General features: G+C 43.1%; 1 protein-coding gene across 1 annotated transcript in view; it reads left to right on the top strand.

The window, feature by feature from the left end:
* COL28A1 (collagen type XXVIII alpha 1 chain) overlaps positions 1–27,222 on the top strand; it is a 113,201-nt gene that overhangs the window by 37,219 nt on the left and 48,760 nt on the right. Inside the window, exons 15-23 of the mRNA XM_039521098.1 lie at positions 23–91; positions 2,066–2,134; positions 2,947–3,015; positions 4,637–4,705; positions 6,406–6,477; positions 8,665–8,733; positions 9,200–9,271; positions 9,950–10,018; positions 13,377–13,445. Coding sequence (XP_039377032.1) covers positions 23–91; positions 2,066–2,134; positions 2,947–3,015; positions 4,637–4,705; positions 6,406–6,477; positions 8,665–8,733; positions 9,200–9,271; positions 9,950–10,018; positions 13,377–13,445 — 627 coding nt within the window. The remainder of the gene's footprint in view (positions 1–22; positions 92–2,065; positions 2,135–2,946; positions 3,016–4,636; positions 4,706–6,405; positions 6,478–8,664; positions 8,734–9,199; positions 9,272–9,949; positions 10,019–13,376; positions 13,446–27,222) is intronic.

Here is a 27,222-nt window from a genome sequence, read left to right as displayed (position 1 = left end):
TATCAATACTATATATTTCCAGGGTGAAAAAGGCTCAGAAGGCCCAGCAGGTCCAATTGGAATAGCAGGAGAATCAGTCAAAGGTGCTAAGGTGTGGTAAATATGATTTTTTTAAATCACATCTGTATGATTTATAGTTAAAGTAATGATTATTTAATCCTTTATGCGATCTAGAAATAGTATGTAAATATCTTATCGTTGGATATGGACTGAACTATTCTATGCTGTTCTAATACTATGACCATGCCCCTGGTTAAGTCTATTGATTGATGACACGTGGGGCTCAGGCCTCAGCTGCAGCCAGGCTGCGCTCTGTGCAGTTGGGAGTGAGGGGGAAGAAGTTGGCAAAGGTGACTGTACCCCACATTTAAGCTCCCAAATCCTGGGGCTTGGCCAGCTTCTGGTGCTATTCAGGGCACCTTTCCATCATAGCGTGCAAGGGGCATTTCTGTCAGCCAGGGATCGCTGGAGCAAAGCCCCTTGTTTTGACCATGCCCTCAACCTCTGTGCAAGGAATTAGGATGCAAAGTCTGCATTGTCAGCCCTGTGTCACTTGGGAATCTCCAGGAGACTGGTTAAGATGCTTTACTGCCCCGTTGCAATGCAAATAGACCATATCCATGATTTTCCAAAATGTGTGCTGAAAATGAGGTCATCTACCAGCAATCAATGGGACTCATCCTTTCAAAAATAAGGCCACTTTTTAGCATCCAAATGTGTATTGAAGAGCCTATCTTTAAGCACTCTATTTGGAAAATGGCCTCAGAATCTGGTGTATGGTATTAATTAGCCTGCAGACACTGAATTTATCTCCATCTGCTAGCAAAATAAATTCAGCCAAAAGCCAGACAATAAATTCTCTTAATTCCTGAGAGATCTCAGTGAGAGACACTGAAATCACATTGTGGCTACATTACCACCACATGCCATAGGTTGTCATGGTGCTCTACATAACATACTATCCCAACACTCAGAATTAACTGCTTTTACATGCTAGACTGAAGAATTTATCCGAAGTTCTGATTAGAAGGCAATGTGGAAGCACCCTACCTCAGTGAGAGATGAGAGAAGGATTGTCTCTCTGGGAGCCATAATTCTCCCCAGGCCCACCACCGCTTAGGGGGAGTGTGCAGCAGTCCACATGACCTTTTAGGATATCCCACCTCCTCTCTGCCCCTTCAAGGCAATGTGTTTCCCAAGGAGAAGAACTACAATTGTCCCTGGCCTTTGTGCAGGGAAAAGTTTCTTGCATCTTTCCTCCCATCTCATATCCACTCAAAAGCCAGGGATAATCTGTTCCTATGTCTGACCTTTCCCATGCATGGCACTGAAAATATTGTAAGGTGCACATATCAGCTAGGTTTCTCTTGTTTGCAAGTTACTGGCATTCAGGGCAGAGTGTTATATTGGAAACTTGGTTCAATAGTAATAAATGCATATAATAGGAACTGCAAAAAATAATTTCAGGTAATTTAAAATATAGTTGAAAGGCAATTACTAGCTTGGTTGCTCAAACTACCATCACAGACTTTAGTTGTTTGTGACATACTGCAGAGATCTTCTTTCTAGGATGTATACACTTCAGTCTGCTGCTTTAATTCTAATTCCCTTCTGGGTTGGGTGAATGCAAGTTTCAGAAAACTTCTCACTGTATGCATTGCTAAGCGAATTACTCAGTCTTTATTAGAACAGAATTTTGTTAACTAAATTATGTCATTTGAGTTGGGGGAAGAGATATATTTCCATTTGCTTTATTTTCCTTAAAGCTGATGTCTGTGAATAATTCAGACACATTTTCTTAGTGACTTTTCATGTTCCAAAGATTGGTGGTGTTATATATATTGTTATTAACACTGAATAAAACATAACCAGAACAGATCTTTGAAAAAATAATGGCAAAGCTAGCCCAAATATTCTGTAGCCCATGACTTCTCTTCATGGGTTTTTCTTTTGCATGTTTTGCAAGTTAATCTGTATGGTAGAATGTAAGGAAAACATTTCAGCCCTAAAAACAATGATGTTATAAATCACTGTGATTTACAAGTCGCAAGGTTTCTCTATGCAGGGTGAACGGGGCCCTGAAGGACCACAAGGGCCTATTGGACAACATGGAATTGGCAGTCAAGGAATCCAGGTAAATCTGACATTAAGTTTAGTTAAAAAATACATTAAACTGAATGCCTAGTTTTGGCATAATATACTGCATGACAGGAGCCCAAACTAAAACCCTATTAGCTTTGTTTAAAGTAAATGGCTGTGTCACTGGTTTCAGTAGGAAAAGGGTCAGGTGCAGCCCTAAATTTTGGAGATGTAGCAAAATTTAGATCCAGAAAACACCACTGTGAGTTGTACCTTAAAAATACCAGACAGGGCTCAATCCAAAGTTCATTGACATCAATGGAAAGACTCTGATTTCAATTGTCTTGAGATCAAGCCAATAGAAAAGTGAATTATCTGGACCAATCCATGCAATAATTTGCACAGCAGACTTTCTGAGATCTCCACATGGGATGATGCAGTAGGGAAGATTTTTATAGGGTGAGTGCTCAGCGCCTCTGAAATTCTGATAATTTACAGAGGCCTCACAATGGACACTCAAAAATTGATCCATCTAAAGTAATGAGTCCCTTGTGAAAGTGTAGCCCTATCCTCTCAGAGGCCAGAGCATAATTTCCCACTGCACGGGGTTAGGATGAGGAGACAAAAATCCTCTCCCTGGCTTTCCCCACCACTACCCAGAGCAATCCCGGAACTTAGGGTAATTCAGTTGGAAGCCATGTGTGTGTGACTGAAGGAAAATTGCGTAAGAAGCTTGTGATTTGGCCCTAGAACACACAGCCAGTTAGGTTTCTTTCCTTTGGAGGATAATAAATTCATTTTATTAACCTAGAAAATGAACCCATGGAAGTGTAGTTTTCATTAACTTCTTCCTTCTTTTTTTTTAAGGGTATCCAAGGTCCTAAAGGTATACCTGGGCCAAAAGGGTCTCGAGGCATGGGTGTGCAGGGTCCAAAGGTAACTTTCAAGAGCATCGCAATTTAAAAAAAAATTATTGGCCCCCTCAAGGGACAAGGAATATACCTGACCAAAGTCAGACATCTCAGTGCTTTTAAAGTGTATTCCATAGTGGGAACAATGGAAAGAAATCAGAGCTGTGCATTTTTAGACCACAATCCATATTTGGTCTTTGTAGGAAAACTCCCATGACACTGTGCCGTGCAGGTGGAATAAGCATGGATATGTCCTTACAACAGAATGTTTGGAGCTTGCTCTCAAGTACTCGAACAGTTTTCTACTGTGGAAGCACACACCTGATATTGTACCTCATAAAAGGCAACACTTGTTACCAGTGTTTAATAGTATATGAAGTAGAAACGTAGAGATTTCTGACTGATATATTTGAAAGATTCTGAAGAGGAAAGCCACTCCATTTTAACAGCCTCCATTGCTGGACCTCACCATTGCATTGTTTCAAGCTAGCAGTTCTTGACTGTTTAAACAAATACAGATTTTCTTCATCAACCATGGATTCAAGTCAAATTTCTTTCATTTTGATGCATTGTGTGTTGGTTTGATGGCATATAGACACTGTATGTAAATGTCATACTCTACTGAGAAATTCTAAACTAATGGCTCTCCCATTGTGAACTCTGGTGATTTGCAGAGAATTTGCTGGTCACATGATGCTGGTTTTCATTCTTCTTTCCATCTGATTCTCCAGCCCTCCATCCTTATCATAGGAAAAGAGTTTGGAGGTCTGTAGAAGAAAACATGAATGGAGAAAGAAAGTCAGCCTATCTACAGTTACAAGGTGACACTGCTACTAGGGTGACCAGTCAGCAAATGTGAAAAATTGGGACGGGGGTGGGTGGTAATAGGAGCCTATATAAGAAAAAGACCTAAAAATCAGGACTGTCCCAATAAAATCGGGACATCTGGTCACCCTAACTGCTACATAAGTGAAAGAAAGATAGATGAAACAGGAGCCACCCTCATAACCAGAGCCACTAGCAGGACTGGTACTTCAGGAGAGGAATGTTCAGGGGCAAAGGAACAAGGCAGGATGGGCAGGGGAGCAAGTGAATTGGCAGGAACAGATGAAATAAAAAGCAAAAGTAGACATTGTGATTAAGTTCTTCCACAAGAGGACAGAATGCTTATTTTATTGAAAGCAGCCTGTTAAATACTTTCTGGACATTATTTTTGCATGTAAGCAATTGCTGTAGTTGCCATAGGGATGCTGTGTGGTTGGGCATGGGTGAACAGGTGATCAAGAAATATGGTCTCTATTAAGACCATGAAAAGCTCAAGGCTAGTGCTGGTCTTAAAATTTAATTCTGCCATTTCAAAATTAGTTTTTGTACCAAATCAGAATGAAAAGTCAAAATATCAAAATTTCCAGTGGACTAAAAGTCCCCCCCCCCGCCAAAAAAAATTAATCTGGAACTATCAAGACATTTTTGTTTCACTATATCAAAATATTTCATTTCAATGTAAATATGTATATATTAATATAAAAGTCAAAATGAATTGAATCAAAAGAATAAAGTCAAAACAAAATGTTTCACCATCAAAATAAAACTAGAAAGTCAAAACAATGTACTTGTGCTAAACACAAATAATTTTTCATTACTAGGGAAAAGAAGGTGAATTGGGACAAAAGGGGGATCCAGGACCACCAGGAGTTGGAGTACCCGGACCGAAAGTGAGCCTATTTTTTTTTAAATTGTGCCAAGTTTTCTGCAAAAATATCTGATAATTTTTAGTAAGAAGTTGCTTATGTCCATGTACTTCAGTGACAGTCTCCATAGAGAAGTGTGTTTCAGCTGTTTAAAATTCATAGTTTCAACCATTATTCACCCTTCTAAATAAGTCATCTTTAAGTGATAGCATGATGCTAGCAAATGGGAGAGCAATGATCATGCTAATGAAGACTGAATAATATATGAGAGTGATGAGCTGGGAGGAGCAAACAGAGCTCTCATAGAAGAGGCTGCCTATGCAGCTTTCATATCACTCCTCATACACACCCATCCCTAGGCTGACTTGCCATGCCTTCACTCTCTCCTCCTTTATGACCTTCTCAAATCCCTTTTCAAGGAGGTTTGCAAATTAGTCATATATGTAAACAAAGAAGCAAAACCCTGTGTAACTTTTGTATTACTCACCCAACTAACTGCATGAGTGCTCCCAACCTTTCCCCATGTCTCCTAAAGTCCAGTCCTCAGTCTTTCTATCCCAGCCTCTTTAAGGCTAGTGAGGAAAGTCTCCAGGCCAGCACTACCTGTCCCAGGGTTTACTGGAATAGAGCCATAGCTGTGGGACAAGGAATGCAGTTTGTATGGGAGAGGAAGTGGTTTCTGGGAGACAGTTGGGAATGTGAGAAGAAACTCCACGCTTACACCTCTGCTCAGAGCAGAGTTGCAGCCCCTGCAGTGTGGGGCTCTGCCCCAGCAGAACTATCACAAGTTAGACCATAGGTGGTGGCCGGGCAGGCAAGGCTGCAATTATACTCAAAGAAGTGAAGACAAGATGTCCGCTCTTGGCAGGGTGTTTGTGTAACACCAACTGACCCCCGGTCATTGGCAGTCGGGATTGAACCTGGGATCTCTGGAGCTATGTTCATGAGCATCTACCGCACGAGCTAAAAGTCATATGGCTGTTAGCTAAGGCTGTAGAGCAGACTCATTTTATCTCTCTCTGTCTAAGTGGTCTCAGTGCCACTACATGGGACAGAACACCACACCCAGAAAGTGTGTGGGTTACATTTGCAGCAGAACAGAACTGCCCAGGTGTGCCCCCCTCCCTGCTATGCTGAGTTCTGGGAAAGCAGGGGGCATTGCCTCCTCCCCAGGCCCTCTCCTTCTGCACCCAAAGGCCTAGGGAGAATGGGGCATGAACCCTCTCCCCCCACCGCCTAATCCCTGAAGAAGAGCTCTGTGTAAGCTCAAAAGCTTCTCTCTTACCAACAGAAGTTGGACCAATAAAAGATATTACCTCACCTCCTTGACTCTTTAAAATGCATCCTAGAATACTAAAGGAACTGATTGAAGAGATCTCTGAGCCATTAGCTATGCAATGTAACTATAAATAACCACAGGAGCATGCCCTTATGCTACATGCTAGCCATGCCATATGAATACTAGTTTGTTAAATCTAGAGATACTTTAATTTGATAGAGGTGTAGCGTTTTTTAAAAAGAAATTTAAAATATGTATTCCAAATTGAATGCATTAGTTGGGTTTCTTGACTGGGATAATCAGTATAGTATTAATTAGGAAGAGTCTATTTTTGGACAGAAATATTGCCCTTTAACCAGTATTGTACCAGAATGTAACTCCCTCAGTGTATTAAGTACATGAGTTTACCAAGCTTTTGGGAAATAAATATTTATCACCTTTTAAGGGAGATCCAGGAACACCAGGAATCCCAGGAAAAACAGGAATGATAGGACTAACTGGAAACAACGGGAAAAAGGTAAGCCAGTATTTCTGTTTGCTGGATGTGAAAGCTTTAGGCTAGATAGGATGATCAAATTCAGACCTCATTGCAAATTGAATCCCTCTGCTCCCAGGAGGGCAGCTACACAATGGAGAGACGTTCCTCCTGGGGGAAGGTTGGCACTAGTACCTGCCCTTCCCTAGGGGGTCTGCTGAGGTAAGACAGTTTAAAATCTGGATAGGTTTCCATAAAGCCCCTCTGGCAAAGGGGCACTGGGCATTGAAACTGCAACTGTTCTAGCTGACCTCGTGAGAGTGGCCACCTGTCTAAGTTTTCCCAGGATCATCCCTTTTTTGTGGTAGCTGTCCCAGGAGCTCTGTCAAGATGCTCAGTACACAATTCCAGCTGTCCAGTCTTATGGGTTCAGAATCATCTCAGATTTCTCATTTTTTTGGTACAGTAGAGGTGGCAACCCTAGACCTGGTCCTGTCCATTTTGTGGATTGTGTTGGCCAGCTCTGGATTTCTGTTTTCTCACTCCCACCCACTATACATACTCCATCAGAGTGGGGTAGCAGACATCTTGGGTCACTGAGCCCTTCTTCCCCTCAGATTTTCTGCCACCGGGTGATTAGTGTGGCCTTCAGTATCCAGCTTGCTTTGCAAGATTTAGTTCAGTCTGGGTCAATAAACATCTACAAAAGCAAGAATACAAGTCCACTTTTCACTTCATACAACTTCTTTTTAGTGCCGCTATAAAGGACACAACTAGTGCCAGACTGAAGTATGGAATCTTTCTTGGTGGATGGAAAGCAGGGGTGAGGTTTTGCAACTTAATGTTAAATTATTTCACATTCATAAAAAATTGAAGTCAGTGAAAATCCACTCACCCCCTAAAATGAAGGTCATTGAGTTTAGTAAAAAAACCCGTAGAAAGCAAAAGTTGCTAGGGGGCTTATTTTAGTGATGGCCTTTGTGTCGTCAGAAAAAACTGCATCCACAAATAGTTACATCTTCATCATAGTTTCCACAATTCTTTGCAAGCACAAATATTAGCAGCTGGGCATTTATCACATTCATTATAGGTGCAAGTAGGTAACTAGTCTAACTAGCATTTGCATCTGCAGTGTATTGTGGACACAAAGAAGTAGTTACAATTATTTGCAGACACAAAATTGGCTCATTGAGGTCCAGATTGAGGCCCAACTTAAAGTCATGCCCTATAATTGCACTTTAAATCAAAAGTTCTAATCAGACTATATGCCACTTAAGCTATTTAACACTTTTTTCTGCTTGTGAATTACTTACAGTCATGTTTATTTACTAATTTGTTCTTATTCAAAACAATTGGATGAAGAATTTTCCTGAATGCCTTTCAGTCTATAGATTATTACCTGTTTGCCACACCTTTTGCTTCAAGTATTTGCTAAATGACATTGTTTCTGCTTCCAAATTGCATAGCTCACAATCTATCCCACAAAGAGTGTTTGAGACAGCTGTGCAAACACTTCTGTTATTTCCCTTATGACTGTGTGTACATAGAGTATCTTTCTACAGCAATTCTTGCAAGCAAAAACTCATTCCTACGAGTATTTGTGGAAATAAATAAAAACAGTTGCTAACATTTGTTTCTGTTTCCTGACCAGCTCTTTTCTCGTATCTTCTGTTTGGTTAAAATTTACTTTTTGGTAAAGTTCTGACCAGAATTGGTCACATGTAGCATAAAAATGAATGTGCAGCTTTTATTATAATGTTTTCAGAGTCTCTTCTGCAATATTTGTCCAATTGTGAATGGATGATTCTCAAAAGCAAGTCAGGCCCTGATCTGCAACTGATTCTGTGTGGGCAGTCATCTATGCCTGCATAGAGCCCTGCTGATTTCAATGGCATTCTGCATAGGAACAAGGGGCTGCCTGCAGACACTCTCTTGCAGCTTTTGGGACCTAAAAGTCTGCATACTAACTCCAAACTGTTTGATATTTAAACCAAGCTGAAAAATCTCAAGGTTGGGTTGTTTTTTGAGACTGTCAAGCCGGACTGTTTCAGCGACACTGGATATAATTGAGAGAACAAAATTTTTTTGGAATGTTGGGAGCTTGACCTTGCTCAAACCAGGCAAAGTGTATTGATCCAAACCAGTTTCCAGAATGTTGTTAATTAGGACTTTGATTCTGTAGCATACACATCAATGTGAGAATTAATAAACTGATATAATTTTCATTAGGGGGAACAAGGAGTGCCTGGCTTAAGAGGCCCAGAGGGACCATCTGGGAAAGGAGATGTTGGCCAAAAGGTATGAATTATTAATATCCATCTTCGAGAAACATAACAAGGTTAAATGTTCGTGTTTAACCACAGTTCAATGACTGGTATAATTTTAATTTGTTATGGTCTTCCTTAAATAATAGCTTCACCAGTTTAAATGTTTGATCTCACTAGAACTTGAGAGTGCTCAGCATGAGTATGTGGCAGAATGAAATATAACTACTAAAATTAAAGTTCAAAATGATCATTGAAGTCAGTGGGACGTAAATGTGCTCAGCTCCTTGAGGTGAGGGGGTGGAAATCAGGCTACTTTTTAGTGACTAAATATGGCTTTAGGAACATAGAAGGATATATTCAAAAGGCACACATGAGAGTTAGGTATGTAAATAATTTTGAATCTTTCTCCCTAACTTTAGGCACTCAGGATTTTTTTTAACTATCAAGTGTAAAATCTTTGTAGTGATTTATAAACTAAATCATTATATTTGGGTCAGGGTGATCAAGGAGAAAAAGGATCCCAAGGGGATGCTGGTGCTAAAGGATTACAAGGGTCTCCAGGACCAAAAGTAGGTTTGTTCTTTCCTATACTCCTTTTTCTACACTATACAAATACCTCTGGAATTTTTATGATGTGAATTTATGGATGATTCTGAAGCTTTGAGATTTTTATGTTAAGCTGGCAAAACAGAAAAGTATATTTTCATCCTGCGCACTGAATAAGGCAGGCGTTCTGTGGAAAAATAGTACGTGATTATATAATTCAATACTATCATAAAGGGGCCAAATTAATGTTACAAAGGCACTGTTAATTCAGGCATTTCCCAGGGTTAGGGTGCTTAATTTTGCAACCTTAACATTCTTTTGATGTTGTTTGATGTATAATTTATTATATATATCTGCCCTGCACACTGAAGCCACTCAAATCACACACTTGTATAATAAAATAGCTCTATTAGCTGAGCAAAGAAACAACCACCACCACAAGAGTTAGCATTAATTTTTTTTCAGATTTGTTGTTCAATCAGTCTTCATTTCAGACTTGAAGTTCAGTCTATGTTCCTCAAGAGGTTTGTTACGGTTTGCAAATTTGAGGAAAAATAGATTGATTTATGTTTTTTCATCAAATATTACCCATTTGATCTGAAATATTTTGACTATTTTATACTAAGAGTTGAACAATAAATAAATTAGTACATATACAGGAAGTATTTACTTTATACTTATATTGTATTGTTTCATTGTAGGGTGAGCCTGGAAATAAAGGCTCAGTTGGTAACCCTGGGCCATCCATTCGTGGACCACCTGGACCAAAGGTAAATCATCTGAGATTTGTCTGCTGGAGCCAAAATATTGAACATTTTGTACTCAGTAACGATTATACCTCTCTACTCAGGTTAATGGAACTAAAGTTGCAATGGTAGAAATAAAGGCGGATTTAGCCCAATTAGTTTAATACAGATGTATGCCTGTCTTCTGTTGTACTGTGGCTTATTTCATAGAGGAGAATAACTGTTTTGTCATTTCATTGAAGGTAACTTTTGTCAGAATGGCCCTGTAAAAGCTGAGACTTCATATGTCTACTGAAAAAGCTAAAAGGTTTATGTTCAGCCTTTTGTAATAGAATACCACCCACTGGCTCAGCATGTCTGATTAGCCCAGCAGGGAAGAAACCTCTGAGATTCTGGGAGGAAGGGAGGAATAGGCTTGGCTGCTAAGGGGCCTTACAGACTTTCCTCTTCCTACCCCAAAACTCACACTGAGATGTGCGTGGACAGAGAGAGGGACAAGAGATTCTCCACCTCTCTCTGCTACTATTGGGTAGGCTGTGGGACAAGGGAAAAAGGAGAGTTGATTGTCTTCACTCCTCTCTTCCTGTATATTAAGCCCTCAGAGCATACAGCAGCCATTCTTCTTTCATTGCTGCCCTGCCTGATAATGGAGGTATTGTTTGAACTGTGTTTCCAAGATGCTGTGGGTGTGGCCGATTGCCAGTCTGAGATTGGGAAGGAATTTTTCCTCTGGGGCAAGAACATCAGGTGTCAGGTGGTCTGAGTTTTTGTGCCTTCCTTGCAGCATCCTGGAGGCCTACTCATAGGTTATTAGGGAGTAAGGGCAGAAACTAAAAGTTAAGTTTACACATAAATTCATTGCAATTTGGGGGCAGTGGCCAGCTCAGGTGAGAAGCTCAAAGGGGCAGCTCCCAAAGGTAAATATGAGTGACACACCCAGAAGATGGTTGGTGGACCCTATTATCCTGGAAGAAGAAGCGTAGTGCTCTCAGACTCTCTTCTTCATGTACCTTCTACATGTACCTACTCTTCTCTTGCTACCCTCATGGTTGAGGGGAGGGTAGAGAATTCAGAGGTGGGGTGAATTCTAGTGGCTGGTCTGAAGGGGGCCAACCCTGAATAATTATTTTGTATTGAGACTATTTAATATCACCCTGGAACCAAAAAAATGACTCATATTATAATTTGGGGCCATTTATATCCCATTGTCTTCCATCCTTGAACAACATATACAGTCTCCATTGTGGTTGTGGTGCCTGCTGTCTTGTTAATTTGCCATTCTTTGACTGGGCCAATGGGGTGTAGTACAAATCCCAGGATTCTGGCCTTGCTGTATGTGATAGGTATGAAGATATGGGCTTCTAAAGTCCTTTCCTCCCTCCCCCACTTGAAACAGACACTGCCATCTATATTTACAGTGAGCGAGGAGAATTCCTGTTACTGTTACTGTTCCCAGCTTGGAAAGGTGAGATATTTTGCTAGGAGGGCAGGCTAGACTATGCAACAGTGAAGTTTTTTTTGATGGGCAGAGTCAAATCCTGAGGTTTTTGACTCTCAGACAAAACTCCCTTTCATCTCAGTTGCATAGTAGTGTGGCCCAGCTGCTAAGCCTATTGAAGTCATTCCACTGATTTTACTTGGATCAGGTTCTCCTCTGAGTGATGTGATCTGACAAAACAAATGGCTTACTGTAATTGTAAACACCAAGTTATTCTTTCAGGAAGAACTTTCTAGGAAATGGACAAATCTTTTTCTCATTGTCCCTCTATTACTTAGAGAAGTTTCTTGCTAGGCCACCCATTATTTCTCCCTGATATATTGGGATGAATGGAAGTTCAGCTTCTCTGAATTCTTTGGCAAGCACAATGATTAGTAAATTTGCCCTGGAAGCCTCCCAGCATTCTACAGTGGTGAAGTCAGATGAAGCAGTTTCTAACACAGTGAGTTTGCATACCATTCAACTCTGGGAACATCTCAGGCTCTAAGAGGTCATCCCAGTTTGGCCATTGTTGGCAACTGCTGTATATCAAACAGCTGAACAGCTTCAACAATGAGGAGTCCAGTGGCACCTTAAAGACTAATAGATTTATTTGGGCATAAGCTTTCATGGGTAAAAAACTTACTTCTTCAGATGCATGGATCTTCGGTCATGCATCTGAAGAAGTGAGGTTTTTACCCACAAAAGCTTATACCCAAATAAATCTGTTAGTCTTTAAGGTGCCATTGGACTCCTCATTGTTTTTGTGGATAGAGACTAACACGGCTACCCCTCTGATACTGAACAGCTTTGGTAGCATTCATTGGACAGTTATTTTGGAACCACAAAGGTATGAATACAGCTCTTACTGTCTCTTGGCAAATAGACAGTCTCCTACCTGTTGCTGGCTTGGCTATAGTAACTTCAGCTGTACTTTTGAAATGAACAATTAGATAGCTATCTTGCACTCTATGGAATATGCTGTGTCCCCATAGTTTTGAAGTTGGTTGCAGCAGCTCAGTGATTGATTTATGTAAGCAACAATAATCTTTAGGAATGTTACTTGAGCTCCTACTGGTGCTTTCTGATGGTGTTGATAAATTGCAAACTTTCTACTGAAAATTAATATCTTTGAGAGATCCCAAAGAAGGGGTGGGGGGAAATATAGTTGTTGGTCTAGGTTAAGCCCCAATGCTACAGGGAGGTACTGCTATCTTAATTATGTGATAAAAGCTCAAAGCTAAGCTTGGTAGCATCCAGCAAACCAACTATCTATCAAGCCGTCAGTGAGTACAGAGGAGAAGAAGTCCACCCACTATAGCAAGCAATATTCAACAGAAACTCAAGTTTCTTTCTGGGGCTCCTCAGAAGCCCCATGTGGAAAGTCTGCAACAGAGGTGAGCTGAATCATTTCAGTTTCTGGCTTGCTTTGCCACAACCCCTTTCCAGGACCAGCACTGGCCACTTTCTGGGCAATACTGACCCTCCTGTAGGGCAATCTGGCAGGAGAGAGGTTTTGCTCACTTTATACCAACACAACAGCTTTTTGGCAGCAGTCTTGTGCCCTGATTTACACTGGCAGGAGCAGGCATAAAACACAGGTGAATGTGGCCCATTGGTTGATTAGCACTATTTTAACCCTTGTTCTTTAATGAAAAGAAGTGTTTGGAATTAGTTCTCAAAGGGACAACTAGCACTTTTGACGTTACATTTTTTTTCACAAAATAGCATGTCCAGGGAGATTAGTAGTGAAGTAGAAGGAGAGTTTTTCCTAAAATATTGGTAGCTTCCTGTTTAGACCTTCAGTCACTGTCATTTTGGTGTCAAAATAAGTGAATACATGAAGCCGGTTCTTTTCTGCAAAACCTAGAGTGAAGACAATAAATAATAACATTTTTTGTGTAGGGGGAGCCAGGAGCAATTGGGCTACCAGGAAGTGATGGAAATCCTGGAGATTCAATAATGGGACCAATGGTATGTAGCATGTTTCTTTATTTCATGTTTGGTTGAAAAGAAATGTGAGAAATATTAACTATTTCAAAGAAAAAAATATGGTTGAGTGGTTTTGAAAAACCCAAACTGGCTGATACCTCAGCTCCATCATTCCAAACTGAATCTAGCTATTTAATACGCTTCTGACCAGTTTGAGAAATGTAAAACAGATTACATGTCTCTCTCACACACCCGGTTCTGCAAAATCTCTACAAGAGATCCCTCTTCTGGTCAAAGTTAGTCCCTCACATTTCTCTACTTTTCGTCCTCTCGTGTGATCTTTGTTCCATTCCTGTGAGTTTCACCCTCCACCCCACATTAAGGCTTGTCTGCACTTCGAGCTTGTGACAAATGTCTAACAGTTATAGTTGTGACTGTTAGCCAGGATGGGCAGGGATGTCCCTAGCCTCTGTTTGCCAGAACGTGCAACAGGGGATGGATCACTTAATGATTACCTGATCTGTTCATTCCCTCTGGGACACTTGGCATTGGCTACTGTAGGAAGACAGGATACTGGGTTAGAGGGACTGACCTGTTCCTATGTTCAAGTGTTGCAACCCCAAGCAATCAAAAAAAGTCATGAGTATTTAAAAAAAAATTAAAACGTTTGGGCTCTTTATTTGCCTACTGGTTTTGGAGCCTGAGACATACCAGGGGTACAATCCAGACAAATGGGGGGCTGTGTCAGTCCTGCCCTACAACCTTGGGTGCTTTATAATGCCATGGTATAGTAGCTTCCATGTGGGCTGCTCACAAGCAGCCTTCCAGGATGCAAGCCACACCTTGAGTGTCTGTGTGTAACTGCAGCCTGCCAGCTATACCTTGGCTCTCACCAGCCTGGGTTATACTGCAGGGTGACCCCCAACATACTCTCAGTCCCAGATCTTCCCCCAGACGTGTCCTGTACTGGAAAATCCACACCCAAGTACCAGTTGACCGAACTCCCAGTGTGGACACTGTTATGTCAATGGGAGGGCTTCTCTCATTCACATAGCTACCGCCTCTCAGGGAGATGGAGCACCTATGCCTAAGCTCTCCCATTGGCACAGATAGCATCTTCACTTAGTGCTACAGGGTATAGCTGTAGGGCTGTAAGTGTAGACAAGCCCAAAGACTCTATGTGAAAGGATATTGCGCTTATTTCCCCATCCGTTTGAACTTCCTTTGTTTTCCCTTCCAACTTGATGACTCCATTTACTGCTTAAATGCTAATTAAGGCAAGCACACATTCCTTTGTTTAGGACAGACCCGTTTGCCAACTTCTGTTTGGGCAGGGCTGTGGGATTTGGAACATGTGTTGATAAGATCATACAGGGGAACTTTACAACTTCACATACGATGTTGCCACATATTTTACCTGAACAATACTGACCAGCAAATTCTGAGTTTTCAAATGATACCTTACAAGGCATACTTTTTGTACAAAGAGTACAACAATAGTGTGTAGGGTGTGAATACAGAGGTATATTCTGTCCCAGAGCCTTTAGGGGGCATTTGGTTCAAATGTTCAAGCTTTTATCTGTATTTATGAGGGCTAGTGCAAAGGAGTCCATTCACCACAAGTGCCCTTCTTATGCCTAGGTCTGGGAATTAGCTCTCATCTCATTTGGTGCCCACTGCCATCAGTTGCTTGCACTGTAATCCCTCTCTCCTTCCATGACTCTGGCCAGGACACTATATAGTAGTCCACCCCTTCTGGGGTAACAAAGTCCTACCATACAAACTGTCCAGATGCTGCCTCAGATGGTCTGATGTTCCATCTCTAGGTCCTGTGACACCTTCTCAGTGGTTGGTAGGAGAACTCAGGCCTACCAATACTCAGGTTACAGTCCAGGGACCATATAACTAGCAGTATAGGTCTGCTCAGTCTCAGATCTTGTTGCTGTTTCCCTTGGTTCCTTCCTACCCCACCTCTCCATCTTCTTGTCTATCTCTGGATTTACCACTGGAGATTCCTCTGCTCACAGTGGCTACTTCACCCTTCTCAGCCTCTTGTCAAACTCCCCAGTCCAGGGCAGGACCCCAGGGCTTACTCTCCCCCTGGATCTCCTCTTTGTCCCTGGCTAACTCCCTTTCCCTCTAGGGAGTGACAGCAGACCTTCTCTCTGCAGCCTTCTTCCCCTTCCGCCTCCACTCCCCTTTGCGTCACAGCAGACACACTTCCTGATTCTATGACTACCATGCACTTGCACTTTTCCTGATATTCTTAAAGAATCGCAAAAGAGCTTTTTTTCCAGTGGGCCCTGTTTTCCTTAGATTCTTGATAGATGCTGCAAGGAACATTTTGTTACTGTAAGGCCTCTTAGTTTCTTTACAAACATACAGTCTATACAATTCCAAAGGATATGATCTATCGTTTCCTGAACATTACATGTTACAAATAATTCATCTTTGTGCATATTAATTAGAAATAAATTACTATTTAATCCACAATGCCCTGTTAGAATTCTAAATAGGGTCCTTTTGCTCTTCCTTTCAGGATCTTGGATTATAATCAACATTTTCAGCTGTTGGATTTACTTCTTGAAATTCCCCCCCCACACCCACCCTTGTTTTGTTTCTCCAGTTTGTGCCATTCCCTCCTTAACTCATTTTTGATTAGGTGTTTAAATTCCAGTTTGCTTCAGGGGATTCCTAGGTCAGCTTGTTTGTGTTTATTAGCACTTTGCCTGTTCATCAATTAATTGCCTGTTTGCCCCAGGATCAAAGCTATTACTATGGTGTAATAGTCCGGTACGGGGCCGGGCCCTCTCAGGGGCCGCCGGGAGCCAGGCCGCCTCACTACACGGCCTGGATCAGTCTTCGGGTTCTGAAGGCCTCAGGGCCCCGCCCCTCAGGCAGGGGCTGAAACAGAAGGCACACGGTCACTGTAATGGGTCCGGCCCTCAGGCAGGGCGGGGCAGCAAACACTAGTTCCAGGCTCAGATCCTTTCTGCAGGCTGAGCAGTAACACAGTCAATAAACCCCGGCCCTCAGTCAGGGCGGGGCGGCAAACCGGCTCTCGGCACCAGTCCTCGCAGCCAGGGCGGAGCAGTCACCAAGCCCGAGCCCCAGCTCAGGGCTGGGCACCACACAAGGGTCCAGGGGGCTCAGGTCCTTCCTGCAGGCTGAGCACCCCAAAGTTAATGAGCTAAGCCCAGGCCCTCAATCAGGGCGGGGCAGCAACACAGCAGTTCTAGGCTCAGCTCCTTACAGCCGGAGCTGAGCAGTAATAATAGTTCAAGGCTCAGGTCCTGCCTCAGGAAAACAGCAGCAGTCTCAGTCTCAGAAGCCCAGGCCCTCAATCAGGCGGGGGGCAAAGTTCCAGTTCAGGCTCAGGTCCTTACAGCCGGAGCTGAGCAGTAACAATAGTTCAAGGCTCAGGTCCTTGTAGCAGGAGCTGAGCTGGGGCAGCAGTTCAGGAGGCCCAGGCCCTTAGTCAGGGTGGGGCAACAAAGAATAGTTCAAGGCTCAGGTCCTTGTAGCAGGAGCTGAGCTGTAACAGTAGTTCAGGAAGCCCAGGTAAGTGCAGGCTTCTCTGCCTGAATGCTGGTAGGAGGGGGAGTCTGCCACCCGTGAGTGGGGTGGCAGGGGGGGACACAGGCCCACCCACTTCACTGTGTCCCAACCCGGGGCCCTAGCAGCGGCGTGGATCTGCTGCAGTCAGTGGGGATCCTAGCCGCAACACACTGACATGGGCACGTCGGTGCCCTCAGCCGGACATGGGTCGGCTACCCCTGGGCTACACTCCATCTCCCCCTCCTCGGGTACCTGCTCCCCGCTGGGCTCGGCAGCGGGGTCCCATACCATGGGCTCCTCGGCGGGCTGAAGACGGTCTAGGTCGGGCTGCTCCTCGGGGTATCGGGCTCGGGGCAGGCTCGGCCCGTCCACCTCAGGGTACCTGGCTCGGGGCAGGCTCGGCCCGTCCACCTCAGGGTACCTGGCTCGGGGCAGGCTCGGTCCGTCCACCTCAGGGTACCGGGCTCGGGGCAGGCTCGGTCCAGCGGGAGCCCGACCAGGAGCGTCCGTCCTCTCCGGCCGCTGGGCTCCAACTGAGTGCTGAGGCCGGGCTTTTATACTTCCTGTTCCGCCCCTTGACTTCCGGGGGGCGGGAACAGGTGGCAGTGGCTCCACCCACTGAGGGGGTTGTTCCGGTTCCTCTCTCTCAGGGGCCGCCGGGAGCCAGGCCGCCTCACTACATATGGTTATATCCAGTTGCACCAGTTTGGTTGTTAGCATTAATATTTCATCAAGAATATCATTTCCACTGTCAGACTTACCATTGTAAATTGCCTGCAGCCCTGATAAGAAGTCAGACAGGATGGCCACGGTAGCACATACATCCAAAGCCCAATTTAGTGCTAACATAATCTCTGTTAGCTCAGCTGTGAAGACAGATACAAAGTTAGTTTTACAGCTTTTTTGAGTCTGAGTGAGGTCATGCAGAAAGCTGTTCCCTCTCTTCTTGTTCCCTCCTCTTTTGAAGGTATGTACTTTCAAAATATATATATATATATATATCTGGCAATAGTGTCCCCACTTATACATATACATTGGTTTGCTAAATCTTGTATATTTACCAGTCTTCATCTTTAATTTATTTCATTATATAATTTTATGTCTATCTCAGGGGGAATGGTTTACCAATGATTGAGTATTTTCCCATAGCTATAGATTTTGGTCTCTTTCAATCATTTATTTTCATTACAATCCTTTATCCACTTCTGTTGTCATTTTGCTATTACCTACTACTTTGGCGCAAGAGGCTAATTCTAGGAGTCTCATTCTTAGAAAGATAGGCATTTCACTAGCTACTATTTGGAGTACACACAGTCTTAATAGTGAAGGCACCACATGTGCACTGCAATGCCTATGCTTGAATAGCATCCATACTCAATAACTGGTCTTGTTAGTGCTCTGTATAGCATTTCCACCATTTTCTTATCTACTCCCCAGAATGTTCCAGAGATACTTTTAAGTAAGTTAATTCTACCTTTGCACTTATCTTTAATATTTCCAGTATGGTCCATCCAAGTGAGCTTGTTATCAAATATCATACCTAAGAATTTGTAAGTTTTCCACTATATTTATCTGTTGGTCATCTTTTTGGATTTTCCTTGATGTGAAGATCATTCCCTTAATTTTGCCTATGGATGATTTGAAACTCCTCGTTTCCTCATTCTGCACTTCTCTGAAGTGCATCGTTGATTCTTTTGGCAGCACTTTCAAGGTTTCTGCTTTAAGTCCATTTGGCACAGTAATCAGCAAATAATGTGATCTCTACTTACTCCATTAGGGAAGTCATTTATCATGATGTTAAAAAAGGTTAGGCTACTTATGCTCCCTTCTGGAGTTCCATTTGCAATTGAATATATATTAGAAAAAGCTTTCCATATTTGTATTTAAGAACATAAGAACGGCCACTCTGGGCCAGACCAGTGGTCCATCTAGCCCACTATCCTGTGTTCCAACAGTGGTCGGTGCCAGATGCTTCAGAGGGAATGAATAGAAAAGGGCAATTTTTGAGTGATCCATTCCTTGTCATCCGTTCCAGATTCTGACAGTCAGAGGTTTAGGGATAGTTGGAGTATGGGGTTGCGTCCCTGACCAGCTTGGCTAATAGCCATTGATGGATCTATCTTCCATAAACTTATCTAATTCTTTTTTGAACCCAGTTATACTTTTAGCCTTCACCCCATCCCCTGCCAACGAGTTCCACAGGTTGACTGTGTGTTCTGTGAAGAAATACTTCCTTTTGTTTGTTTTATTAATTTCATTGGGTGACCCCCTGCTTTGTGTGTTATGTGCAGGAGTAAACAAACACTTCCCTGTTCACTTTCTCCATCCCATACATGATTTTATAGACCTCTATCATATCCCCCTTCACTCTTCTCTTTTCTAAGAGGAACAGACCCAGTCTTTTAATCTCTCTTCATATGGAAGTTGTTCTGTACCCCTAACCATTTTTGTTGCCCTTCCAGGGCCGCCCAGAGGGGGGGGGCAAGTGGGGTGATTTGCCCCAGGCCCCAGGCTCTGCAGGCCCCCCCCCCAAGAGAACAGCTGAGGCTCCCACCCCGGCTTGACCCCGCCTCGGCACATCCAAGAGCGTCCTTGAACAGCTGCAGTGTGCCTCCAGCGGGGCCTGAGCTCCTCCCTGCTCAGAGCCGCATAGTAAGGGGGCGGGGCTGCGAGCTCCAGGCCGAGTGGGGAGTTGCTCAGGCCCCACTAGAGCCATGCTGCACCACTGTTCAGGGATGCTCCTGGATGCGACGTGCTGAGGCTCTGGGTGAGGGGGAGCCGGGGTAAAAGACCAGGGCCAGAGCTGGGGGCGGGGGGTTGGATAAGGGGCAGGGAGTCCCAGGGACAGTCAGGGGACAGGGAGGGAGCAGGATCGTGGGCGTTTCAGGGGTCTTTCAGGACTCAGCGGGGTAGGTGGGATAGGGGTCAGGGCAGTCAGGGGACAGGGAGCAGGGATGGGGTCCTGGGGTGGTGGTGGTGGGGGTCTCTGGGGGATGGTGAGGGGGCAAGGAGCAGGATGGGTCGGGGATTCTGAGGGGGGCGGGCAGTTGGGGAGCAGGAAGTGGGTGGGAGTCAGATGGGGGCAGGGCCATCCCTTTCACTTCTCAAATGCCAAATTATAGTCTATATTTAATTTCAGTGCCATAGGGAGATTCATGTCAGGGGAGGTAGCTTCATTTAAAATTAGCCACTGGGGGAGATCACATGAGAAGAACAATATGCTACACCACCTACCCCCTTCCCAACCCTACCAAGGGAGACCCCCCCCTGCATTCCCCAAGGCTTCAGAGGGGTTAATTCAGTGGTTCTCAAACTTTTGTCCTGGTGACCCTTTTCACATAGCAAATCTCTGAGTGCGACCCCCCCCTTATAAATTGAAAATACTTTTTAATATATTTAACACTATTATAAATGCTGGAGGCAAAGCAGGGTTTGAGATGGAGGCTGACAGCTCGTGATCCCCAGTAATAACCTCATGACCCCCCTGAGGGGTTCTGACCCCCAGTTTGAGAACCCCTGGGTTAATTTAATTTTAGCATCCTGTGTCCATTCATATGCATGTGCTATTTTGAGTATTTCAGTTTTCACAACATAGGCTCATCCCAGATTCTGGAACAAGCTCAAATGCTCAGTTCGTGGAGTATGTACATAAGCTATGCTAAAGACAACCCCACAGCACTGTCTCCAGTTTGTGAGAGACCCCATGGAGCCAGTCGCTAGGAAACAGATAAATGCATGGACATTAAAAGTCCATTAATGGTTATTAGCCAGGATGGGTAAGGAATGGTGTCGCTAGCCTCTGTTTGTCAGAGGGTGGAGATGGATGGTAGGAGAGAGATCACTTGATCATTACCTGTTAGGTTCACTCCCTCTGGGTTATAACAGAAGGTTATATCAGAAGCCTATAGTTTATCCAGGACTGTATGGTCAAGTGGATTCTAGAAAACTGTATAAAAGACCATTGGGTCCTGATTCTGTCATCTCAGATCTGCTTGAGGCTTCATACCGGGGAAGCTTAAGACATAAGGACTGAAATCCCAGTCCTAAGCTGGAACACCTTGCAATGATATTGGACATTGAACTAGAACCTATGAACGATTTCTGGAAGAACTCTTTGCAACTACCATCTCTGCTATGAATCTGAACCTTAAGAATTGAACTCATGTCTGTATGTACATTAATCTTTTAACCATACTCTCTCTCTCTTTGTTTTTTTTTTCCAATTAGTTTAGTTAATAAGAACTGGCTGTAGAGTGTATTTGGATAAGATCTGGAATATTCATTAACCTGGGAGGTAATGTGTCTGGTCCTTTCGGACTGGTAGAACCTTTTCTTTTATATGATAAGATTTCAGAAATCTGCATCATATTTGACTTTAGTACCTGGATGGAGGCCTGAGGCTGGGTCACTTCAAGGGAATTGTGTTGTTTGGACTGCTGAATAACCAGTAAGGTATAACAGAAGCTGTTTAGTGCTGGCTTGGTAAATTGAAGTATTGAATTATCCACCAGCTCTGGGGTTTGTCTACCCCATTCTTTGCAGTTCACCCTCATTGAGTGATCTCAGCTGGCCCCGACTAGGACCCCAGTCACACACCCTCAAGCTTTCCTTGCTTAAGTGTTTAAGCATTTCAAAACTTATTTCATACTCGCCTCGTGCAGTGCTTTTGTGCCTTAGTACTGCTTTTTGGAGTTGTCGGTATCAAAGTTTTCATTTAAAATAACACCCACATCCTCCTCCCACCTCTTCATCATCTTTAATCATTAATAAACATTTCTTCCTCTCTCTAATTTCTATCCTCTGATCCTCATCGTCACTGACTTTTTGGCCAGAATTTCCGCTTTTTCTTTGTTGGAGCTTATTACTCCATGTCCATGCAATGCTTGGTTTATGTGGTTTACCCTTTATTCCATTCATTTTCCTAATTTGTTTATATACTTCTGCTGTATTGGTGTATATTTACTTCCCACAGTGTGCTCTCCATTTTTCTCTTTCTATAGTTCTTTGTGCAACTGCCTTACTTGCTTTATATTTCATTAAGTCCTTGCTATTTAGGGAATTTTTTGCTGTCTTGTATTTCTTATTCTTTTCCCAAATTACTATTTCACATTCCTTGTTCCACCATGTAATTCTTTCCCTATCTTTAGGTAGTGTTGGCATCCTAGGAATAGCTGGCTTTATGATTCTTTTAGTAACATTATTATAGAATTCCTCAATATCTTCTCATTTGCTTTTTTTTTTTTTAAGAGATTCCGAGTGAGGATATTATCCTCATCTTCTGTATTACCTTTTCCTTGAAATGTAATTATGTGAGGAATTGGTCACTAGCCATTCCCTCCTCTGTAAATTTCCCAGCTATGGTTATACTTGCTATTACTAGAAGCTATTCCCAGATCCAGGCATGAGAAGCTTCCATCAGCTGTACTGAATTTATTCTCTTCACATAATTGTTCTAAACATTTTATCATTATAATTTTTCTGACTTTCCTCACACTCTGTTCTGACAATTCAGATTACCACAAATAATGAGCGGGTATGTGACATCTGCAATTAATTCTTTCAGGCCATAGCCTCTTGTTTTCTGCATGAGTTATGGGCATTGTAAAGTCATAGAGAGGTAGAATTGTTTTGTATTGGTATGTCAGTAGCATAATACTCAATATTTAGCTTTTTAATCTCTATTTCAGGGTAGTTCAGGTCCTTTTTAATGAAGGTGCAGACATCCCCACACTTTCCAATTTCTCTATCATGTCTATATATACACCATATCCCAGGATTTTATAGTCTAGTTTTTCTATTAGCCAAGTCTCTTGCATGCATATTATAGCAGGCTTTGTTTTCATATCAATTTTCTTTAATTCCTGCCCATGCGCTATTAGGCTATGGGTATTCCAGCTGAAAATAGTCACCACAATTGTTTAACCTTCAATATTTCCTTTATTAAGGTTGCTAGCCTGTAGGTACTTTTCAGTCACTTTGATTATAGTTCTCATTTTCTGTATTTTCTTTATTATTTCAATCAAACACAATTAGTCTCTTTGTTTGTTTGAAATCACTCATTACTTCCTTCTCATTAATTTGTTGCTGGCTATTCCCTTTCCCGTGTCAGGTTCTTTGTTTCCCCTCTTTTGTCTTTTAGATATCTTCTAGCAGCTTCTGCATATGAGATGTTATCAATAATTTTGTGGGTTTTTTTATTTCTCTAGTTTGTTTTGCCTTGGTCCATCCTCCATATGCTGAGCCGTGTTTTCCTCCACAGTTGCAACATTTTGTTCTGTCCCTTCCTCACAATTATCCAATGGATGTTTATCTTCACACTTACTACACTGTAGTTTCCCTTTGCAATTATTTGCTACATGTCCAAATCTTTGGAACCTGTAGCATCTCATAGGAGGAAGACTAAAGGGCTTAGTCCAGAATATCTGATACCCTACCATTACTCTGGTAGCATCCTTCCCATAAGAGTAACCAGCACAACTGGTGAGACTTGCTATCACTGCTTCTTATGCTAATTAGTCTCTTAGCTGTTATCACCTTATCTTCACCTATTCCTTGCTTTATTTCCTCTTCTGACATTTCAGCTAGCACACCATGTGCTACCACTCTTATTTCTGTGAGGAATCTGAGTAGTTTACAGCTTATTTTACCTAGCACCTTTATCTTAAGAAACTTCCTGACTGGTTAGTGGAATGTAAAAACAAAAAACAAGTCTCTGCCATCTCCAGCATTTTTTCTTCTCCACTCTGCAGTCTTCAGGGGGCTGATATCCCCTATCATTATGCCCTTACCTAGGGGTTTTACTGTTATGCAATTTTGCCCATTTCCTTTTCCTGCCTTCCTATTTGCTGGTCCTTCTTCTGGTTCCAGAAAAATCTACCCTTTTCTTTGTTCCCTATTTTCATTGTCCAGCCTGGTTTCAGTTTCATTTGTTATCTCTTCCCTATCACTTTGCCTAGCCAAAGGCTCGTCCAGACTCAGCCACTGTAGCCCCAGCTATAGCCTCCCAGCCCCTTTCGGTGTTCAGCTTGCTGATTTTATAGTGCTCTCCCAGCCCCTCCCAGCTGGACTTCCTTCTCAGTTAACCCTGGCCCTCCTTCTGTCAGGTGATGCTGGATGATCTAATTGGCATCAGGTGCTCGTTAACTCTATCAGGCTGTGTATTCCTTCTCAGCCCTATCACAGATAGAAACTTACATTTTCTTTTAAATGAAAACAGATTCTCATACAATTTCTGGATTCCGGCAGCTGGTGCTCTGAAAAAAGCACCAAATATCACAAAACAATCTCAATAAAATTGAAAGAGTTGTTACATTTTTAGCCACACTCAGTAATATAAGTTGTGTTAAAACTCTGTTAAAAACAAACAAACCAGAAATTTGGTATATGTGGTGTATTATTTCATACCAAGTATTCTGGGGAATTGTTTTGTAAGAGGAGCACTATATATTGAAAGATCACCCAGAGAAGGCTTAACAAACAGTAATAGCCTCCTAGCAGTATGGAGCAAGATATAATGTGCAAGAGATGCCTTTGGGAAAAGATCAAAGTTAGATGTGGAATACCTGTTGCAGGTATTGGGGCAGGCGGGCCTTGGCCCACCCAAAACTAAAGGGCTGCGCCTCCTCAGATGAAGAGGAATTATGAGCCCAGTCAGCATGTTAATATAGATGACAAGAAACGAAAAAACAGGGGTGGGAGTGAGGACCATCGGGCTAAAAGAAGTGATCCAGAGGGGGGCACCAAGCAAAGAACCTCAGACCATGCCCACTTCTCCTCAAAGGGGTCCAAAGAACCAGTGGACACTGCCCAGAGGAACTCTAGCTGGAGATGTAATATGAGGGACCAGAAAACAGCTCCACGGTCTGAGCAACCCCTCCCCCAATCAATCTTCCTCCTCTGTGACTGGTGGATGACCATCATGGCTGTACCAGGAGCAGGGGGAGGAAGACTGCTGTGCTGTGCTGTGCAGAGCCGGGGAGGCAGGTGTGGGCTCAGCCCAAGGTAGGAGCAGTTCCAGAGTAGACAATCTTCAGAGACTTTAGCATTAAAATCTAAGGAGTGTCTTCTGAAAATCCACTGTTTGCAAAGGTTTGTAACTTGGCCAAATTTTGGCAGATTTTTTGGAGATAGAAAAGGCATATCCTTGACACAGAGGCCACCTTCCAGAATTCAAATCTCTGATCCAAAGCCTGGGGGTGATAGAGCTTTTCAAAGAAGAGGCTGCTAGGATCTTTTAACATGGGGAAAACAAGCTCTTTTCCTCTAGCCTTGTTCTCAGACACAGATGAACTTTTTTGGCTGAAATTTGCCCCCAAAAATTCAGCCTGCAACAGACACTCAGCATGAAAAAAATTCTGCCCAAATGGTTGGAGCGTGGCCAAGTTCTAAACAATTGAAAATAGAATCTTCTAATGAGAAGTGTTGGACAACCTATAATTACAGTAGTTTCCAGACGCCTCAATCAAACAGGGACCCTATTGTGCTGGGGGCTCTACAAAAATAGAAATGAGACAGTCTCCAGTCTAAAGAACTAAAAATCTAAGATCACGATCCTCCAGATACTTACATATGTGCTTAACTTGAATCATGTATATAAATATCTGTAGGATTGTGGCCTAGATAACAGATATCAACTTATTTCATGTTAATGCTCACTACTTTTACAAATTAGAAATCCATTGGAGCCCATTGCTATGGTTTTGGACTTCAGACATCATTAAAAGACAGTCATTTACAGACCAAAAGATACCATTCCTTCAATGTAAAAATCGACCTGTGGTGAAACCTCCATTTGGGGGGTTGAGATGGGCCAGTTGGTGTAAGTCAGCATAATTGCACTGAAGTAAAATGTGTTACTGTAAACATTTGAGACTGCAGGAGTGGTAATGAGTTAAACATCATTACATGACTATAAATCCAAGTATCTGACAAATATCTGACATACCTTTCCAATAGATGGCACATTCACCCAGGGGCGGCTCTAGATATTTCGCCACCCCAAGCAGGGCGGCATGCCGCAGGAGGCGCTCTGCCGGTCGCTGGTCCCGCGGCTCCGGGGGACCTCCCGCAGGCGTGCCTGCGGAGGGTGTGCTGGTCCCGCGCATCCACCGAAGCTGCGCGGGACCAGCGGACCCTCCCGGCGATCGGCAGAGCGCCCCCCGCAGCATGCCGCCCCAAGCACGCGCTTGGCGTGCTGGAGTCTGGAGCCGCCCCTGCATTCACCATCACACTGTGTATCAATGCCACTTTTGTCTAAGGCAAGTTGAATCTAGCACAGTTCACATTCATTCATATTTTCTGCATAGCACTGGGAGAGAACAGAAACAGCAGTGACTGAATTAGATCAAGATGAGATTTAGATCAGAGAGTTGCTAGACTAAAAAGTCTCATTTTGTCCTAGAAGACATATATACACATTGAATAGGTGTGAAAAGATGGAATTCTGCAAATTCCTGAATATAAGGCCCCAAAGGGATCACTGTGAGGGGAAGAAACAAAACCATTGAAAGGCCTCACATTTCTTTAAGTTTAACTAGTTTGAATTTTAAGCCATGTTACAAAATGAGGTTTTTTTTTTCAGACTCAATTATACGCAATTTAGCTGTAAAGTATCAGAGACATTTGGGCAGTTTCAGAGCGGCCTCAACCAAGACTCTGCATTTGTGTCCTCAAGCAGGTTTGCATAATTGGCGCACTTCCATTGAGTATTTAGATATAGTAGTGGCTTACCTTCTCTTTGTGGTAATACATGTGGAGAGAGTCTCAGCTTTCCTTTTCTTGGTATGATGGCTTAGCTCTCTGGCCCAGTCCCAAAAACCTCCTTCTCTTTTGGGGCAAAGAAAATTCCAAAATCTTCACCCTGTTGTGCAGGGGCTCGCTCTCTACACCCATGAGCTCACAAGCAGCCTTACCACTCAACTTTTCCAACACTTTCTGGAGAGCTATAGGTAGCTCCTGCTCTCCCTGAGCCTCTAGTTTTCTAGCCCCAAATACTAGGCCCCCCTCAGAGAACTTTCACCAGCCTGAAGACTGTTCCTCTAGGTCTCTTCCCAGGCTCTTTCAACCTTCCTGCCAGTGGCGCTGGAACAATTTTTATTGTGGGGGTGCTGAGAGCCATTGAACCAAACTGTAAACCCTGTCTATAATGGAAACCACTTCAAGCCAAGGGGTGCTGCAGCACCCACCACACCCCTTGTTCCAGCACCTATGCTTCCTGCTAAGGTTTTTTGCACAGAAACATTCAACAGGTCATGTTCCCTTC

This window comes from Mauremys reevesii, linkage group 2 (genome assembly GCF_016161935.1).
Source record: "Mauremys reevesii isolate NIE-2019 linkage group 2, ASM1616193v1, whole genome shotgun sequence".
NCBI lineage: Eukaryota > Metazoa > Chordata > Testudines > Geoemydidae > Mauremys > Mauremys reevesii.
Note: the sequence above shows the minus strand (reverse complement) of the source record. Positions and strands in the feature narration are given on the sequence as shown.